The sequence below is a fragment of the Stegostoma tigrinum genome, chromosome 9, assembly GCF_030684315.1.
Source record: "Stegostoma tigrinum isolate sSteTig4 chromosome 9, sSteTig4.hap1, whole genome shotgun sequence".
NCBI classification, from domain to species: Eukaryota; Metazoa; Chordata; class Chondrichthyes; order Orectolobiformes; family Stegostomatidae; genus Stegostoma; species Stegostoma tigrinum.
The window spans coordinates 83,488,424-83,509,872 of record NC_081362.1 but is presented as its reverse complement, the minus strand read 5'-3'; the positions used below and the strand labels follow the sequence as shown (position 1 = coordinate 83,509,872).

Here is a 21,449-nt window from a genome sequence, read left to right as displayed (position 1 = left end):
CCCTACTTCAAAGAAGAGCAAGGAAATTAGCTCCAGATCAATATTTATCCTTCACATGATCTTTTTTGAAAAAAATTGTCAGGTCATTATCACATTGCTGCCCGTGGGATAAATTCACTGCATAAATTCACTGCTGTGTTTCTATCACAACAAAGCCCAAGCTTCAAAAATGCCTCATTTAGGCATCTTTGGACGTCTCCAGTGTGTGAAAAGTGTGATATACGCAAGTTCCTTTTCTTTCCGGTCCCATTGTATAAATCAATCTGCAACATTCATTCAAGCGTTATCTCACCTCTGCAGTGTGGAGCCTGCCTCCATCAAACTGGGAGACCTGAATGGAAATTCAACAGTTATGAGAAATGTGTCTCTGTAACTGAGAACAACTCCGAGTCAGACTTGAAAAGTGGTTGTTCTTTTCATAGCATGATTACCCTTTCAGCTCCTTATGCTGTGCTAGTTGTGTGTGCTGGACCATTATGGCAACAGGCTGGAACAAATTTTCATCTTCACTGACCTGGGCTGTATTGAAGCAAATAAACAAAAGAATTATGGATGCTGGAGATCAGAAATGAAAATGGAAATTGCTGGAAAAACTCAGTGGGTCTGGTAGCATCTGTGGAGAGAAAGCAGAGTTAATGTTTTGGGCCCAGTGGCCATTCTTCAGAACCTTCATCATTCAACATTAGCTCTGACTTCTCTCCACAGATGCTGCCAGACCTGGTGAGCTTTTCCAGCAATTTCTATTTTTGTGCATTGAGGTGAAGCCTTTCCTACAAACTGTCTGATGTTAATTGGAATGATCAACATCGGATCCTTATCCAGATGGTGAAGATGAAATTTTACCCTGGAGCATTTTTGTCTCAACTATGTTATTCTAGATGCCAGAAACATGTATGCTTTTAAAGTTCCCAGGTCAGTAATCTGTCTTCCATTCTTAATCTGCCTTTGGGGTGGATTATATATTCTGTTTAAATATCCGAGGTGGTATGAATAAAAGCGATGGATTCGAGCAACTTGTCACACTGTTTTGCACTGATAGAATGTTGATCCAGTGCCTTGTGAGAATCCAGTTGGAACTGGTTCTATACTTTAAATAAATATTACTTGCTTCCAGTAACCTGCCAGATGGCTCCTAGAACCCTTGTATTCACATTGCAAGATTTCCTGGCAAAAGCAATGATGGCATTTGTGTAAAACAAAGTCCTGCTTACCAGGGAAGACCTTTTACGGTCTCATTGAACAATCTCGGATATCATGCAGCCATTTAAGGATTTAACTGACTAATCAGAACTAAATTGCAATAGAACATAGAACATAGAACATTACAGCGCAGTACAGGCCCTTTGGCCCTCGATGTTGTGCCGACCTGTCACCATCCTAGGAAAAAGGCTGTCCCTATCCACGCTATCTAACCCTCTGATTATTTTATATGTTTCAATTAAGTCACCTCTCAACCTTCTTCTCTCTAATGAAAACAGCCACAAATCCCTCAGCCTTTCCTCGCTGAAATAGTTACTGATCAATCATTCTCAGCAGCTCCCATTTGTCAACACCCTCTGCAGATCTGGCGCTGTAACTGTAACAGGAGCCAACGAATGCATCTATAAAACTGATCATTTATAATGGAAATGTCTTTAATATACTATCCTTCAAGTTTAATGAGGTCAATGGGAATTTATGGTTTAAGTACTCCGGTCTTCCTGCTCTTTGCTCCAGAGGGCGATCTTTTGAATCTGGGGTGGTGGGGCTGGTTGGGAGGTTGGGTGGGGGGTTGGGGTGCTGTATTTAAGATACCTGTAAATAAGATGTCTCTTCCATTTATTGCGGAACTGGAGAAATTAACTGTAATTGTGCAGGGCAGGTGGTGGCCTAGTGATATTGTGGCTTGACTATTAATCCAGAGACCCAGGAAATGTTCTGGGGACCTGGGTTCAAATCACGCCATGACCGATGATGCAGTTTGAATTCAGTTAAAATCTGGAAAGAGTGTAACAATGACTAAAGTTGATTGTTTGGGGAAAACCTATCTGGTTCTCTAGGGAAGGAAACTGCTGACGTTACGTGGTCTGGCCTACGTGTGACTCCAGACCCACAGCAAAAAGGTTGACTCCTAACTGCCCTTTGGGCCAGTGACACCCAAGAAATTTTAAAAAAAATTCCCTGCAGCAAACCTTTCTTCCATCCTCTTTGCTGGCTGGCAAGTTGTGGTGCGGAATACTGAGGTCCCATATGTTGGTGCCCGGTATTTATGAGTGGCATGTCAAAAAGGGCAGCTTCCATTTTACACAGCAGCTGGTGTTGGGGAGGCAGGCAGTCCAGTGGGCGGGCAGGATGCACATTTTCCATGGGGTGGGTCTTCATGAGTCTGCAACTGATAAGGAGTACACAAATTGTTGCAAAACAAAAGCTACAGAACCACTAATGCTGGAAATCAGAAACGGAATTAGAATTTATTGGAAAAATATCAGCTGGTCTCACTGCATTCATGAAGAGCAGAATTGGAATTTCAGGTCCAGTGAATCGACTTCAGGACTGAATGTTATACTGCTGAAGATTGGAGGGTGGGGGGAGTATTGAGTTCAGGGGGTGGAGGAGGTGGAGAAGGGGATGGGGTGGTAGTGGGCAATGTGCCACAACAAGCATAAAAGGGGAAATTTTGACATGGCGGTGGGGGTAGTTAAGGGCCCAATTAATGTCCTTTAGGAGGAATTGGGTATAGTCAAAGTTACAACCTGTCTTGATTACATCACCATAGACATAGAGCACACAAACAGACCCTTCGGCCCAACCAGTCCATGCCGAACATAATCCCAAACTAAACTACTCCCATCTGCCTGTTCCTGGCCCACTTCCCTCCTAACCTTTCCTATTCATATACTTATCCAAATGTCTTTTAACCATTGTAATTGTACCCACATCGTTTCCTCAGGAAGTTCATTCCACACATGAACACTGTCTGTGTAAAACATTTGCCCATCATGTCATTTTTAAATCTCTCTCCTCCCACCTTAAAAACATGCCCCTTTGTCTTGATATCCCCCACTCCAGGGAGAGGACAACTACCATTAACTCTATTTTCCCCCTCAATATTTTATAAATTTGTGTATGATGGTCTCTAAACCTCTTATGCTCTCATGAAAATGCCCCATCCTGTCCAGCCTTTCTTTATAACTCAAACCTTGCATATCCAGCAAAATGCTGGTAAATCTCTTCTGAACCCTCTCCAGCTAGATAATATCCTTCCTGTGACTGGGCAACCAAAACTGGACATAGTATTCCAGAAGAGGCCTCACCAATGTCCTGTACAACCTCCACATAGCTTCCCGACTCCTATACTCAAAAGGCTGATCAAAGAAGGCAAGCATGCTTTTTTAACCACCCTGCCTATATGTGATGCAAACTTCAAAGAATTATGTCGGTAAATCCCTTAGTCCTTGTGTTCTACAAGGCTACCCAAGGTCCTACCATTAATTTTATAAGCCCTACCCTTGTTTGTTGTACCAAAATGCAACACCTCATGTTTATCCATGAAAGGGCATTGCAGAGAGTATCCATAAATATACAAACAAGCATTAGGCATAGAAATAGATCAGTCAACCAGTCCATTGGCTTTTAGCTCACACACAAGCAAATAGTTCTGATCACATTTTTACATGCTAGTTCCAGTATCTCTTCAATACTTTTGGTGCTATCCGTCTGTTTACTCTGATTCTGAATATTGGCACAGCTTCTCCTGCAACCACTAACCCTGGAATTGAAGTAACCCTAAGAGAGTAAGGTAACATTGTGCTAAGATGTAGCAGCAGCCACTTAGTTCCAGAGGGACATTCAATTGACGTTTTACAGCTGCATGCCTATTGAATGAACAGAAAAAACTTGCATTTGTATAGCTCTTTCCATGAGCTTAAAATCTGCCAAAGCATTTTGCAGCCAATGATGAGGTTTAGACATGTAATCACTTTTGAAATGTAGCAGATGTGGCAAATAATTTGATCTAGTGTGACAAATGTAAGATCCCACAGATAACACCGATAGAATGATCAGATAATCTGCCTTACTGATGTTGGTTGAGAAAGACATGCATTTATAGAGAGCTTTTCATGACCACTGGATGCCTTCAGCCAATGAAGCACTTTTTAAATATAGCCATTGGTGTAATGGGGATTTGGGGGATGATGGTTGTTAGATTTTGGCCAGAGGATTCTGATGCTCTTCTCTAAAATGGTGCCACAAGCTCTCTTATGTCTTTTTAATTGGTGCTAAATAACATTGGAAATTATTCCTAGAAATATGATTCTTTGGATCTCTGAGCACCACTCTTCGATTAAAAAGCTCGTCAACAAGTCCTAGTGTGACATCTTACAATTAAACATGGGTAGGAGTCTGGAGGAAATATTCATATATTCTACTCCTGCAGCCAAAATCTCACTAAAATGCAATCACGATTCCTGTGCTAGGCTAGGAATGGATTTTACTGAAGGAGAGGATTTTTATACTGGTGCTGTTTTGAATGCAAAATTCAAACTCATCAGCTTGTTCAATCTGCTCAGTCAGCAGTCTGAGTGCCAGCTTGAATCTGATTATCAACCTGTGTCCAATCGCGGTGGCAAGGAGACAGATTTCATAGCTGAGCTGTAAACGGGAAAGCCTGTTGAGTGTTACTGTGACATTAACCTTAATAAATGTTCACCTTTTATTTTGAGCCCCAGAGCAAGGCAGAATGAGGGAAATCAGTCTTCCACACATTTGGGTAAGTCTCACAGAACTCAGATGTGAGATCTTACTCCATTACATGGTTATTTCTGGGCCAGATATTGAGTGCAAAACTTATTTATGTTGCCTATTTTAGTTTCGAAACTACTAACAGGCTATTTGGTGAATTAAGATAAATGTAACTAATTGGGAGCATCGCTGACAATGATGTTGGGAACTGTACCGGGGTGGATAGCCAACCCATTAAATATAGAATCGTACAGTGCAGAAAGACACCTTGTGGCCATTTTACATTCTTGGATAAAAGCAAAATACTGCAGATGCTGGAAATCCAAAATAAAAGCAAACAATGCTGGAGGAACTCAGCAGAATAATTGTTTTTCTCTCCAGGTTGGTGGTTGTGTGCCAAGGGCAGATGCTCCGCAACCCGGTCCCCGAGTCTGCGTTTAGTCTCCCTGGCATAGAGGAGACCGCATCAGGAGCAATAGATGCAGCTCATCCAGCCTCATCTGCGGTATCCATTGCTCTAGTTGCAGTCTCCTCTGTATCGGGGAGACTAAACGCAGACTCGGGGACCGGATTGCGCAGCACCTGTGCTCTGCACACAACCACCAACACGACCTTCTGGTTACCATCCACTAACTTCCCCCTCCCGCTATAGTGGCTTTTTGCTTTGGGAGCTTACAGCCCAATGGCTCAAATATTGACTTCACTAGCTTCAAATCTCTCCTCCCCCAACTTGTCCATGTTCCAACTCACCTCTCTGCTCCATCCTTCCCACTGACCAATGACAACAGCCCCCTACCTGCATCCACCTATGTCCATCTCGCCTACCCTCCCACCCCACCGGTCCTGACAAAGAGCTTCGGCCCAAAACATTGACTTTCCTGCTCCTTGGATGCTGTCTGAACATCTGTGTTATTCTAGCTTCGCATCTATTGACTCTAACTTCCAGCAACTGTAGTACTTATTGTCTCTAGGTTCTATGGATTTTTTTTGTGGTGCCCTTTTGTGCTGTTTTATGCCTAATGTGATGGGTGGTTTGAAGATTGTCAAGACTGACTGATCAATGAGATAACAGAGTCAAGAGCTGTTTTCAATTTTGTGCTTCTTCATAACCCTGTTTATTACATATTGAGACTAAGTACCATAATGCATAGTATTTAGACCCGGCTGTAATGTTACGGCTACATCGTTGAAAGACTATTCCATGAGCTAAACCATTTACTGCCAACTGGCCTATTCTACATGTTTCAAATGTTTACATGGTTAGACTTCAGCCTTCTGCTTTGCTATCCGTATATTTATCTCATCTCCTTAACTGTGCCCATAACATGCCACTTATGCCCAGTGAGGAGCACTCTGTGACGTTGTTGCAAAGGTGTTCCAGTGTGCTAGAGCTCTCATATAATAGGGGATGTAAAAAGCCTGTAAAGGGATATAGATAGATTAACTAAATGAGCAATGTTGTGGCAGAGTGTAGTGTGGGAAGTGTAAGATCATTGGCAAGAAGAACAGAAATGGGGGGACAGCAGAATGTTGCAATGCAGAGGGATCTGTGTATCCTTGTACACCAGTCACAGAAGATTATCATGGAGGTACAGCAAGCAATTAGGAAAGCAAGTGTAATGTTGGCCTTGGGGAATGGAGTATAGGGAAGTCTTGTTGCAGTAGTAAGGAGCATTATTGAGTCTGCACGTGGAGGGCAATGTATAGTTTGGCTTCCTTAAGGAAGGTTATGCTTGCATTGGAAACAATGCCAAGAAGACTCACTCATCTAATTCCTGAGCGGAAGAGTTGTTTTATAGGGGAAAGTTTAGCAAATAGAGCTTATACACATTGATGTTTTAGAAGTTGAGGCAGTCTAATTAAAATATTTAGGATTCTGACAGTGCCTGACAGGGTAGATGCTGAGAGGATATTTCTTCTAGTGGGGCAAACTTGGGGGCCACAGTTTAAAGGTAAAGCAGCTCTAATTAAAGATGGAGATGAAAAGCAGGCCCTGGCTATCAAAGACAAAAGCAGAAATTGCTGGAAAAGCTCAGCAGGTCTGCCAGCATCTGTGACGAGAAATCAGAGTTAACGTTTCGGGTTGAGTGACCTTGCCTCAGAACAGCTACCAAAGGATCAGTAGTGTTCAGAATTCTCTTCCACAGACAGCAGTGTAAGCTGGACCATTGAATATCTCCCAGGCTGAATTATACAGATTTATGATTGACACAGAATTCAAGGGTTAGGGGGTGGGGTGGTGGTGCAAGACCATGGATCTAAGGCTGCAATCAGATCATCTGTGATTTAATTGAATGGGGGAGCAGATTCAAGGGCTGAAAATCCTAGTTCTTCTCCAATTCCTTGTGATCAGGTTGTCTTGATCCATATACTGTCACATTTTTTGTGTAGGTTGTTTAAAAACTGCAATAAAATTGCCATGGGAAATATTTTCAATGAGAAAAGCTTGCACCTGCTGTTATATTTCCCTGCAATATCGGTGGGTGGCACTCACATAACTACCTGACCTGTTACTGACTCCTTATGGCTTTATCAAAATATTGATTTACAAACCACTCAAAATGCTCCAGAAAATTCTCTTTTCAATCAATAACTGAAATTTCCATTGTTCAAAAATAAATGGTATAAACCGATTTTTAAGTAAAAAATTAACACAGCTCAGTAATGTGATCCCATTGAATTTGGTTTTCATAGTCTATTTTAATTAATGTATGTAGCAGAAGGCATCAACTTTTCCTTAAACCTTAGGCTTGAATATGCTGGTGTAAATTATCAATGCATGGACAGTATTTTGGCAATGTAAATGTGATTCAATCAAACATCATTGACATTCATTGATGTATAGTCTGCAACTAGAGAGTTGTAATGGTTTTTTGAGCTTACTGTTATTTTCATTTGGACAAGAAAGACATTCTATTTACATACACCTTTCATAGCCTCAGGGTATCCCAAAATGCTTCATATCCATTTAATTATGTGTGGTTATGTTGGCAACAGTACAGACAATGGACACATCTGACTAACAACAAGACAGCAATGACAAATTTACAAAGTGTGAAGCTGGATGAACACAGCAGGTCAAGCAGCATCTCAGGAGCACAAAAGCTGACAAATTAGCCTATTTTGCTAATGTAGTTCCAGGGTTAAATGTTGACCACGTCACCCTGAGAATGACTCTGCTTATCTTCAAATAGCGGAATAGACTTTTTTTACTGCCCATCTGAGTGCAGGCTTTGGTAAATGATGAAAGATGACATCTCCAGCAATGCTGCACTGTCTGAACAGGATCTGTGCTACATCATTGTAACGAGCACATGATGCAGCAGGAACATATATATCAAAGACACTGCATCTGCTTCAAACAAACGGCTTAAAGTCTAAAAGGAGTAGTTCTCCATCAAATCCAAGGAGACGCACTTCAAACAGGTAGTCCCAACCCAGTAAGTCAGTGGCATCTTCTGTTAATAGTTCAGGGGCTTAGTTGCCGTCAGGGGATCTGTGCCACTACAGTCCCAGCAGTAGGCTACAATCAACCCTGTGGGTCTACTGCAACCAGTCCAGGGAGTTGCAGGAACGTAGTTGGGAGCTGTACAAATATCAATCCGTATGTGATGATAAAGTGTGAAGCTGGATGAACACAACAGGCCAAGCAGCATCTCAGGAGCACAAAAGCTGATGTTTCGGGCCTAGACCCTTCATCAGTCCATATGAGAGTCTGGTCACTCATCCTTCAAATCAGTCTGGCAAATTCAATCAAGGGGAAAGATCACATTCAGTGCTGATGGTTCATCCACTAAAAGCCAAGCCAAGGGGAGTTTGTCAGAGGCCACTGCTACAGGAGAGTATCCAGGAACTTAATTATGGGGTTTGGATGCAGAATGCTGACTGCAGACGAGAATTGCTCTACTGTACGGGCAACTCAATATGTAATGGTGGGGAGGTCAGACATTAGAGCATCAAAGAGAAGGGGGTGACACAGGAGGAAGGTCACTGACTGAAAGTTTCAACAGTGGGGGGGGGCATTGGTGTGTTTACTTGATATCTTTGGGGCTAGGGGAATGCTAAAGTGGGAAGATGAAGGCTTAGGTAGATGGATTAGCTAGGGACCTTGGTGGATTCAAAGCCGATGGGGTTGACAGGGCAAGAATGTTTGCATTTGCATGTTTGCCAACTGTAAGAGGCCTAGCAAGAGAATCACTGCTTGAGGAATGCCTGCTGTTTCCCTGCATTGTGCTGTAAATAACAAGGGTGCTATAGAAGTAGGGGACTGAGTTAAAGGAGCAAATCTGGCTAATTGTATGTGAAAACCTGTTAGTCCTTACAGAGAGAAACCCTTCATAAAGCTCATCAAAAAGTGCAAATTGTTTGTTTTAAGCCCTGTCTCTCTCTAAATCAATTTGCCGTCTTCATTTTAATGTTGTTTTGAGTCATCACCCATATTATGCTTCGTGACCACCCTCACAACATGTATCATGTAGGTGTCTTCGTGTGATATGTCCGTAGTGTGGTGTTACATGTCATCACTCATCCAACATCCTTGAAGCGGCACTGTACAAGGCTGAGACTCATCACATCACAACTAGTCATCGTGACAACACCATTGTGAAGAAAGGAGTTGACACTTGAGGCAGTTTCGATTTTTAAAAACAAAACTCAGCTAACTTTCTGAGGAGTGAAGAGTTGCACAATGTCCAAAACTCAAGTATTCATTTTTGCAAACAATAAGCCTACTCTGTTCATCCCTATTGGAAAAGGCCCAATTATTGACACAGAGATAACAAAGTGTGAAGCTGGATGAACACAACAGGCCAAGCAGCATCAGAGGAGCAGGAAAGCTGACGTTTTGCATCTTGACACAAGTTGATTTCAGTTATGGACTTGCAGGAGTTGCTACTGAGGGTGAGATACAGAAGCCATTGAGGACTAAAGGGTTACAGAGATAGTAGGAACTGCTGATGCTGGAGAATCTGAGATAATGCAGTGTGAAGCTGGATGAACACAGCAGGCCAAGCAGCATCAGAGGAGCAGGAAAGTTGAAACATCAACCTGACCTGCTGTGTTCATCCAGCTTCACATCACATTATCTGAGGACTAAAGGGTATTTGCTGTTCTATACAAGTACAGTGAAATTGCTGTTGTTGCTTCACCTTATTTGGGTGAAATGTATAGTATGTACCTTTGGGAAGTAGACTCCTGTAATTGCATAGTATTCATGTTATATCTATGATTTATTTTCCAAATTATTTCAGCCAGATATGCACAGCATAGTATTTCAACATGTGCATTAGTTACGACGCCTCGAATTCTGTGCAGTTCCAGTCTCTTTATTTCACAAAGGATGTAAGTTGGAGACCAAATGCTGGAAAATTTAGGAAGTCTGGCAGCATCAGTGGAGAGGACGGAGAGATAACATTTCAGGTCCAATGGTCCTCCTTCAGAACTGATTGTAGCTAGGTAAAGGTTGATATTTATGCTAGAAAAGGGGAAGGGAGAGGGGAAACGAGTAAACATAGGTGGACATGGAGCCCAGAGTGAGAAAAACACAGTTGGGCAGACAAAGGAATGGGTAGAGGTCAGCCTGAATAGCTGGGGATCATCAGTGGCTGACAACTGGTTTGTTTGTGATAACAGTCCATATGATGACAGGGCCTGGTATGTGGGGCTGGGGTAAGGACATGGGAGAAGATTCTCCAGCTCTAAAGTTATTGAACTTGATATTGAGTCCAGAAGACTGTAGGGTTCCCAAGCCAAAAAGGAGATATTGTTCTTCCAGCTTGTGCTGAATTTCTCTGGAGCACTGCAGCCAGACCAGGAAATGTTGGTGGGGTGTTGAAGTGGCAGGCAACCAGTAGCTCAGGGTCATTTTTGTGGACAGAATGTAGGTGTTCTGCAAATCAGTCACCCGGTTAGATTCTTGTTAGACAGAGAAATGGAGGGTTAACGTGCATTGATGGAAATGCAGATTAGTCATGATGTTATTGAATGGTCTACATCTGCTCCAATTTCACATGTTTGTGTTTTTTTCTGGGCGGAGATCTCCACAGTAACGTAATTTTGAATTTAACATTGATTCCTATGGGAAACTATGCTTCACTTAAAGTTAGAGAGTGCTAGAGAAGCTCGGCTGGTCTGGCAGCATCAATGGAGAGAGAAACGGAGTTAATGTTGTAAGTCCAAAAAGACTTTTCCTGTAAATTTGGTGGAACCTGAAAAAGGTTGCAGTGATTCCCTGGTGCTTTGTGTTTTTATTTCCGCTTTCCAGCATCTGCAGTACTTTGCCGTTACATCAGTTAAAGTTGTCTGACGTTAAAGTTGCGATTTTCAGGCCCACTGCCACAACTTTAAGTGAACACTTACCATATGTCACAAGGTTTTAAAGAAATGGAAAAGTAGCTGCAATATTTACAGGATTTCTGACACTTTATTTTTTGAGTGTTTTCTGAATGTAATTTTGCTTTGAGATTGTGATGTGTATTCTGAGTAACTATAAGTCTTTTCAGATTGACTAATTATGATTTCATATTCACTCAAAAATGACTGTCAATTTGCAGTGAGGGAGCATCTCTATCCCATTGCAGTGAAGCCAATACAAAATGCTTAATTATATATTTCAATTTCTTTTGCCCAGTTAAAAATTGTAATTCCGCTAAGGAGTTGCAGAACTGTTGGATGTGGTAGATGGATATTGCCGGCCTATTTCATATTACTCATTCACGTTAGCTGTGTTGAAACAGGAGAAAAGCACTTTCTCTTCCAAGAAACCTGAATTACTTATGTGACGGATGATAAAATATTGCAGTGGCAAAAAGTACAGAGCTCTCAATCATCAGCAAATGTAGGATTATACCCGCAGTTACTGCTTTGTGTTTTTAACTTTGCCAAGAGATTTATTTTCCTATCCCAAGCCCAACGCTGTACCAGTTTCATCAAGGTCATTATTGTGGAGAGGAACTTTCTGCAATCTGCTTATGGGCCAGCTAAAATTTTGTTGTGGGTAGATGCTTGAACATTCCTCCTACTCCTTTTTTTTAACAAAAATGGCAATTCCCAAATTCTAAGTTTTACTATGGAGTTTAAAGTGCTATTTCACCAAAGGCTTTTTTTTAAAACAGGGAGTGTTTGCAATGATTAAAATTTTACGGACTAGAAGCTCTTTTGGCTTCAGCCGTCGTTTTCAAAAATAATTCTCGGTACACTCTGTATCATGCACAGCAGAGTAAAACATGTGTTGGATGTGGGTGTTACTGGCAAAACCAGCATTTAATAGCACAATATTTTAGCATCTTAAATCATGACAAAGGTGCTGACAAAGGAGAAAGTGTAATTGTGGGAGTCAGTAGGCAATTTCAAGGGACATGTTAAGCATCTGTTACTTGGCAGGGGTTCTGGAGTCATGTCTACGCCAAACCAGGTGAAGATGGCCAATTTCCTGTCGTAAAGGACATTAGTGATTTAAGTGTATTTTTAGTTAATCTAGTGGTCTTTGTGACCACTGTTTACTGATGCCACTTTACTTTTACTTTTGTTTCAGATTTATGTAATTTATTGAATTTAAAATTTATCTTTTAGATCACTAGCTCAATGAGGTGATATGTTAGTTTATACGGTGCTTGACATGTTCTGGACCCTGCCCTAGCTCTGAACAACTAAACAATTTCCCTTCCATTGCCATTATACATACTTCCAATTGCAAAATTGTTTTCTGTTCTGCGGAATTTCAGCCAACTGGTGTAATTCTCATTCAACCCATTGTATAGAACTAATAGCATTCCATAGTGCTATGCATACTCATAATACGCAGAATTACAGTGAGCCAAAATGGCTTTGTATTTGCTTCCTTTCATCTATAGGTTCATGCATGAAACTTTATCCATGCATAAAGTTTCCTGTTTGGAGCATAAAAGGATCCTGAGCCAGAAAGTGGGGTCAGATCATTAATTACAGCCCTAATACACCCCGAGTGCCTGTTTGGGGCAAAGGAAATATGGTATGGAGAGCTGATTAGAAAGGGAGTTCCGCTGGGTCTCTGTCATCTAAATGTGTAGTCTCCAGATAATGAAATATTTAGAAGTGCCAACTTGAACATGTCCTTACAGCATTTCCAGGGTTCTACAGCTCATGATCTTGGTCTGGATATCTTGGTAAACTCCACATTAGCCAGTTAGTACAGTGTGGAACATCTTCCCCTCCAGGTGCACCTTCTCCCATACTGTGGATAATGAATGCACAGATGCTAACGTCATCCCCCGCTATCAGAAGGTCATCTCAGCAGAGTCCTTCTTGAATTTGCTAACATTACCTTTAGAGCCCAAAACTCTATTGGTCTAAACTTAAACACACTCATTGACTGGACGATCTGTAACCATCTGTGAAAGAAAATTCCAAATTTTAACAAACCTCTGAATGAAGAAATTTTTCCTCATTTTAGTTCGAAATGGACAACTGAGTTCTCCGAGACTGCCCACCTCATGTGAGACATTCAACCAGAGAAAATTCAAAATGTGTTTCTGAAATGTGTTTTAATTATGGAAATGTACTTACTGTTGGATGGGAAGTGGAAGGTGTCAGGAGGAAGGCATGATGTCTTCCTTTCACCATGGGATTTTATCCATGGTGGGAATGGTGGGGCTCTCTCTCCTGGACAACCAATTTTACCAATCCAATGCCCAATGAGCAGTCAGCTCCTACCCCCAGAATTTCACTGGCATCAATCCAAAGTGGTTACCATGAGATTAAGAGTCCACCAGCCATACCGTGGTAGTCACCCACCAGGCTCCCAGAGATTAAGGGTTGGGTAGAGGGGTGTCCTTTAATGGCCTCATAGTTACTGCACTGTCACATGACAGTGCAGCACCCACCCACCCACCTCCCCAACCAATCACCAATGTTTGTCCGCAAACTTAAACTTCTTTTCAGTAGCATTTCCAATAACTTTCTCCTCCTTCCTGTAGCCACAGTAGTGGTCACCTCTGTGGGTGGTGCTGCCAAGCAGTTGGCCCTCTGATCGATGGAATTTCTTACCTCTCTGGAAAATCCATTCCAGAGACTCTATCTGGCTTTTATTTGACTTTACATATTTCAATAAGACCACCAGTCTAAGCTCCAGAGAAGCTCTACCCTCTAAGGTGCAGTTTCTTCTAAGCTCCAGAGAATCTAGGCCCAATTTATTTAACTACTCACCCCAGGGCATCTGTCTCACCCGAGGAACTGAAATGGTGAATTTACCTTACAATGCAACTGAGAAACATGTATTCTTTCTTTTATTCTCATTCCAAAACTGTACACAGTACTCCTGGTAAGGGCTCATTGGAGTCTAGTCAAATTAAAACAAAACCTTCTTCATCCCAAATTCCCTTCAAGTAAAAGAAGTAGAATACTGCACATGCTGTTAGTACTCGAATCTGGATTCATCTATGGGGAAAGAAATAGTTTAATCAGAACATTGGATTAAAGGTGAGTGTACTATTTGCCTTCCAAATTGCTTGCTGTTCCTGCTATTATTTATCCTGTGTTTTGGATACATGATCAACTGAATTCCTCTGAATACCAATGTGTAACAACTCCACATCATTTTTTTTTAAATGTAGGGCTGATTCTTACACCTTTTTGGCCGAGTCAGTGTTCTGTTGAGATTTTTTGCAGATTTTCTTTGCCATGAGCCATAGCGAGTTCCCTCACTGTATCACCCAGAGTGTACTGTCAGTGTATCAGAAAGGTGCCATGATAGTCCTGAGGATTTGGCAGAAGTCAAGTGCTCATGTCTATGGATGAGGTGTGGTTGTGGCTGTCGTTGTGGATCATGCTCTGGGATGCAGGTTGGTTGTGGGCAGCATGAGGTTGCTCAAAGCAAATGGCGAGCTGAATCCGACCAAGTCCCTGTTCAGGTTTCCATCCAAGTCTTCTCAACACCCAGCTCGTTTGGCAAATTTAATAAGGTAGGAAGCAGCAAATAGGTAAGGCAAGTTGTATTTAACAAACTCAGGGTAGACCCAAAACTGGGAGATCTGTCCCATGGTCTAAGCAAGCAGAAAGCCTGACATAGTCTGTAAAGTATTCATAAATATGACTGTGTCCCAGACAACTTTTTCTCAACCGTCACCATCTTTTCACCACCTTTTCATTTTTAACTTTAAACAGTCGGGAAACTCAGATACATCCCAAAACTTTCTCTTCATTGTTATAGATTGTAAATAGCTGAGAGCCCAGCACTGATGTGTATGGAATCTCATTAGTAGCAGCTTACGATCTAAGCAAAACAAAATCTATTTATTCCAACTTTTTGTCCTTTTACCAATCCTCTATTCTTCCTGCTTTTAATTGCCCACTACATGACCACTTTATGTTGCCCTATAACTTTTCTAATGCCACAATTTCAAATAGTTTTTGAAAATGTGAAGAATCTACAGATTACCCTTAAAACATCTTGGCAGTTAAATCCTCCAAAGTTTTTAATGTACTGATAAAACATGATTGTTCTTTCAGAAGACCAGGTTGACTCTGCCTGATAATTTATGATTTCCTAGATTGCTTATGATCACATCCTTAATAATAAATTCCAGCATTTTCTCAAAGACTGATGACAGACTTACTGACCTGTAGTGACCTGTTTCCTGTCTCGTACTCTTTCTTCAGTAGCAGAGATGCATTTAGTAACTTCTAATCTACTGGGAAGGCTCCGGAATTTAGACAATCTTGGAAAATCACATATTGAAAATACGTGTGCCTTTGCATGTTTTGATCCTAAGTATAGATAGGATGTCTACATGCTAACTTAATCTTTATTTTGAGAACATGTTTCAGTTATTCTATGTGGAGACATGGTTAAATTATATTCTTATATCCATAAGATGTAGGAGCAGAAATAGGCCATTCAGCCCGTTAAGTCTTCTCTACCACTTAATGAGTTTGTTATCCTGAGCTCAACTTTCCTACCTTTCCCTATAACCATTGACTACTGATTAAAATATCTACCTTCAGTTCTGACTGTATTTACCACCCAGCGTGAACAGCCCTCTACAGTAAAGAATTCAACAGATTTAGTACCCTCTCAGTGAAGAAATTCCTCTCAATCTTAGTCTTAAATGGGCAACCCTTTATTCTGAGATTTAATATTGTTGGTGGAAGGTCTTTTAGTTCAGCATCTGCATAGCTCCATTCTCTGAACAAATCCTTTACAATTGAAGAGACTGCAGAAGTCAACACAATGTGCTTAAAACTACCAATGTTGTAAATACTTTGTGATGTCCCAAGGTAGTGAAAGGTGCTATATGATTGCAGCTTCTTCTCTTTCTGATCAGTGTAAAAATATTTTTGGTTTTAAATTGTGAATTTCTATTATGGCATAAACCCACAGGAAATAAAGCCCAGGTTGTACCCAGTTCCCCTGCCTTCTTTGTGGCTTTAATCTTAGCCCAAAATACGGGATGTGGCCCAGATTGGTGAGTGGGATTACTGACTGAGATATCTCTTGTGTTGCTTTTCAGGTACGTCTGACTGGGTTGGGGACAACTTTGTGGAAAACACAGGTGTGAGCCTGGTCATTGAACACAAACAGAGCAGGAGATGGCCGAGCAGGGCCACAGTTCTCGATGAGCTAAAGGTGGTGTTCGAGAGAGACTGGAACTCCAAATATGCCAAAAATTTGGAAATAAATACCTTTCCAGATTGCCTGAAACTTAAAACATATCAACAGAAACCATCTTCATTTAATCTGGGGTGAATCAATACCATTGTTTTGAGATGTGTGAGTGAGGGAAGAAAGAACGTAATCAGATGGACTGGAAGTTTTCATTTTGAGTTTGAATCAAAGGTAGCCGTCATACCTGACCCACTTTATCAAAAAAAAACAAATATTCAATTGATAGCAACTTTTCAATGGCTTCAAGTCAGCCAAGTAACGACTCCATCCTTGACCCTATGATTTTGTTTTATTCATTCACGGGATAAGGGTGTCACTGGCTAGGCAGTATTTATTGCCCATCCCTAATTGCCCAGAGGACAGTTAAGAGTCAACCACATTGCTGTGGGTCTGGAGTCACATGCAGGCCAGGCCAAGTAAAGATGGCAGTTTCCTTCCCTAAAGGGCATTATTGAACCAGATGGGTCTTTTCTCCCAACAATCAGTTCATAGTCAACATTAGACTTTTAGTTCCAGATTTCTATTGAATTCAAATTCCACCACCTGCTGTGGCAGGATTCAAACCCAGAACATTATTTTGGTCACTGGATTAACAGGGACAGTCCCACTAGATCAATGGAAGATAACGTAGGCCCATTTGTCATCACAGGGAAGTCGCTGCCCCTTTGAACAACCCAAATTAAATGAGTTGGAACCTTACTGAGCAATGTTAGCAAAAGCTTATACGTATTGACCCACGATTCTTTTCTGCATTGCTACAACTGCTTGAAGTAGATTGAAGTTTGTGTTTCTAACTATACATTCTATGATGTCAACACGTGCAAACCAAAGTGAAAGTCCCTGCCCCCAGTTTTGAAACAATTATTCAAGGATCATGTGCGCCCCCTGTATTTTCTTCCATTTGTACCACTGGCCATGAGGGTGGAGTGACAGCTCACACCTCATGTTGTGCTGGCTGCTCAATGTTGTAACACTCTAGTGACCATTGGTTATTATTTCATGTATTATTTAAGTAGATTCACTTGCAATAAACAGGAGCTGAATAAAGCAACACTCCTATTTATTATCAGTGTACAGCATGGATTATTGATCCATTTATGAAGGCAGTAAGTTTAGAGCCCTTGGCAATCTGTGACACAGCCGTAAATTGCCATTTGATCGCTAATGAGAGTATTAGTTCAGCCCAATTGGCTGTGTTTTTGTGTCTAAACCACAGTCCCACTATAGGGCTTGAAAATAAAAACCAAGTTTGACACTCCAGTGCAATATGAAGGTACAGCTGCATTGTTGGAGGGGCCATCTTTAGGATGAGACCTTAAATCTGCTTAGATGTATAAAGATCCCTTGGCACTGCTTTAAGGAGAACAGGACTATCCGTAGTCACCTGGCCAATATTTATCCCTCAATCAATATCACAGGAACACATTAACTGGTCATTATCACATTTCTGGGAATTTACTGTGAGTGCATTTGGCTACCACATCCTCTACATTACAACAGTATCTACACTTTAAAAAGCACTTCACTGGCCTTAAAGCAAGTACATACATTCTATGTGATTGTGAAAGCACTACATTAGAGTGTTTCTTTCCTTTATCAGTATGGCTTGTGTAGAATAGTGAAAGAACAGCCAATTTAAATCTCTTTGAACGTTTTGTTATTACATTGTTGTTGACACATTGTCGATCGTGCTTTTTCTAAAGTGTCTAATACCAACCCATTTATATTTACACTGTATGGTCCTTGCAGTTTGATTGTTGCCTGTGCTTCAGGATCTCCACTGAGTGATCTCCTGGCTGATTGGGGTCAACAGCGATGGGCATACATCGCCTTATGCTTCAATAAACACACTGATTGGTAGCTGGTATTAATGCAGCATCCATATATCAAGTGAGAATGCCCATTTAGGCCATGCAACAGCATCAAAATCAGGGCTTTTTTAAAAATCCAATTACAGGATGTGGATATTGCTGGCTAGGCCAGCAGTCCTTGCCCAGAGGACAATTGAGAGACGATCACATTCCTGTGGGTCTGGAGTCACATGGAGGCCAGGACAACAAGTAAGGACAGCAGTTTACTTCCCAAAAGGACATCAGTGAACCAGATGGGTCTTTTCTCCCTGCCTCCCCCCTCCCCCCCAAACATTATGCTCATCATCAGGTTGTTAATTCCACATTTTTATTGAATTCAAATTCCGCTATCTGCCATGGCAGGATTTGAACCCAGGTCTCCAAAAACTTTCCTAGGGCCCCTATTTAATGTCTAGCAATAATACCCCTAACCTTCTCTCCCCTAATTGCTCCATGTGCTTTCCTTTGATGCAACTTAATGATGGATTCCTAAGAAGCCCTCAGGTTGGTTGTTGGGTGCATTACCATTAGTACACAGACAGTGCAAGCCCGCACAAAGTAACCCAGATCTCACCTTAGAGTTGTTCTCTGGGCCCCAGTCAAACACTTTGAGTGAGTTGGTGGCAGCTTTCATGCTGTCAGAGGGATGTTGTCTAATTCCAAGGGATAAATTTCTGCACCCTCTATTAGCAGGAACCCTAAGGGATTTGGTGGAATGGGGAGTTGGTGCTACTGGTGGTGGTGAGAGAAGAAAACCATGAGAGTGGCATACACAAATGTAATTACAACTTTAAGTAAAGTTGCATAAGTATTTGGACAGTGTGGACAGCAAATGGGGCAGATACCAGTCCTGGAATTGGACTAATTTGGCTAAACTGGGTTCAAGGGTTAGCAGTGCTGTCTGCTCCTACAGTAGCTGGTCATGTTCATTAAGAGCCTCACTATGGGAAACCAGGCGAAATTATCCAGGCAGCCTCCAGTTTTGCACAATGATGGGGGTCAGGAGAAGCAGCCCCTTTGGGAGAGAGAGACTGCAGTTGGCAGGGCCTTACCTTCCATGAAGTAGCCTAGCTATTTCTTTCTGTTTTTCAGTTAGTATTTTTGGATAAACGTAAGTGAGACTACACTTTAAAGTGCCTTCTCACTCTAATTACAGCCTGCTGGTTCTCTCAAGCAGTTAGGCCTCTCTCTGATTGACTCTCTGCCTTCTACAACCCACCCACTCCCCACAACTGGCCAAGCAACCTATCTCCCTGACAATTAAAGCGATGCCCCAGTCACAATTTTACCAAGTGAATGCTTTCCCACTCCCTCTCCCACCCTTCCCCATGTCCCCGAGAGCAGACCCAGCTTCAGGTTCCCATTCCCAAAAAATGAAAACCCAGACATTTACCACTGAAATCGACTGGTGATGCTGGACATGGGAGATGAAACATGCATTTTACTGGGTAATTGTGACATTCGGGTGTTCAGCCCTGCATTTCCTGGCTACCATTTGAGCTGCTAAGAAATTATTTTTGCACCATTTTAGTGATGGCCATTTGCTTGCCACATCTACAGGGGGAATCCCTTAGCAGAGCAGTTCAATTTCCCAGAGATTCCTCAGAACCAATTCACCTGAGACACATGCAACACAATAAAGGTGGACCTGACCTAGTTTGGGTGACCTTGGGTCACATGACATATTCTTCCCACCAAATTAAGGGCTATGGGGAGAGTGCGGGTAAGTGGAGTTGAAATGTGGTCACAAATTACCCATTTCTAACCCATGCGCAGGGCTGCCATCTTCCCAGATTGCCTTGGAATGTTCCGAAATTGGAAGATTAACCTCCCAAACACCGGTGAAAGCAATGTGGGAGAAAACAAAACCCTTACAAGTTTTTTTTTGGAATTTTAAATTTATTTTTAATATTCTTGGAATACAACTCTGTTGTTGTAGGGATATGCGGCTTCAGTTATTGGAAAGCTACAATGGTTAAGGTTAAGGGGGAGATTTAATAGAGGTGTTCAAAATTTATGAGAGATGTTGATACAGTAAATGAACAGAGACTGGATTGATTGGTACTGTGTTGACAACCAGAGGATATAATTAAAATAATTGGCAGAAGAATTGAGCGGAGATAGGAGTAATTTTCAATACCAAATTTTTAATACATTGCCTGGAAAGGTGGTGAAAACAGATTAAGTAGCAGCTTGCAAAAACAATAAATACGTGACCAGGGACAGAAACAGAAGTTGCTGGATAAGTTCAGCAGGTCTGCCAGCATCTGTGAAGTAAAAATCAGAGTTAACATTTCAGATCTGGTGACCCTGCCTCAGGGTTTTGTCTTTGGAGGGGGTGGGGGGGTGGTGGGGACATAGATGGGACTAAAAGGAGACCTGTTTCAAAGGTCTGGCGTTGGCAACGTGGAGCCAATGGCTTTCATCTGTGCCACATTGTCCTGCAATAATGGCCTGAGTTTGGTGGTTGCTGAGAGTGATACTCAGTAACCAGACCTGAGGAATGTTGTTCCCTCTTGTATGGCTAGTTAAAATGGAACTCTGCACCCCGAAGAACTTTGCACCGTTGCACTGTAGCAATGTTTAGCCAATAGAATGGAAGACAAAGTCTTTGAGCTGTCCTAGGCCCTCAGCTAAGTGGCCATGAGTGAATTCTACATTTTTTTAAGATTTTACTTTTTATCAATCTGTTTGGACATGCCATGACACACTTCCAGGACAGGTGGGACTTTTTTTCATTCATTCACAAGATGAGACTATCACTGGCTAGGAAGCATTTATTGCCCATTCCAGAGGGCAGTTAAGAGTCAACCATGTTGCTGTGGGTCTGGACTCACATGTAGGCCAGACCAGGTGAGGATGGCAGTTTCCTTCCTAAAGGACATTAGTGAACCAGTTGGGTTTTTCCCCTAACAATCAGCAATGGATTCATGGTCATCATTAGGCTCTTAATTCCAGACATTTATTGAATTCAAATTACACCAGCTGCTTTGGTGGGATTTGAACCTGAGTCCCCAGGACGTTATCTGGATCTCTGGAGTAACAGTCCAGTGATAATACCACTAGGCCATCACCTTCCCAGACCTTGAATCAAGAGGTTGATAAGCAAGAGGTAGGGTCACCACCTCCCTTCCATTGTCAAGTCTATAGTGGATAGGAAGGTTAAGAGAGATATGGGCCAAATGCTGGCAAATGGGACTAGATTCATTTAGGATATCTGGTCAGCATGGACGAGTTGG

The 21,449-nt window shown here is 41.8% G+C and overlaps 1 protein-coding gene across 3 annotated transcripts in view; it reads left to right on the top strand.

Moving 5' to 3' along the window:
* Window positions 1-20,514, top strand: part of pld5 (phospholipase D family, member 5) — an 81,164-nt gene extending 60,650 nt beyond the window's left edge. For all 3 annotated transcript variants that reach the window (XM_048536428.2, XM_059648827.1, XM_048536431.2), the window contains one exon: window positions 16,206-20,514. In XM_048536428.2, the coding sequence (XP_048392385.2) occupies window positions 16,206-16,441 (236 nt within the window). In that variant the 3' untranslated portion in view covers window positions 16,442-20,514. The remainder of the gene's footprint in view (window positions 1-16,205) is intronic.
* Window positions 20,515-21,449: the final 935 nt, after the last annotated feature.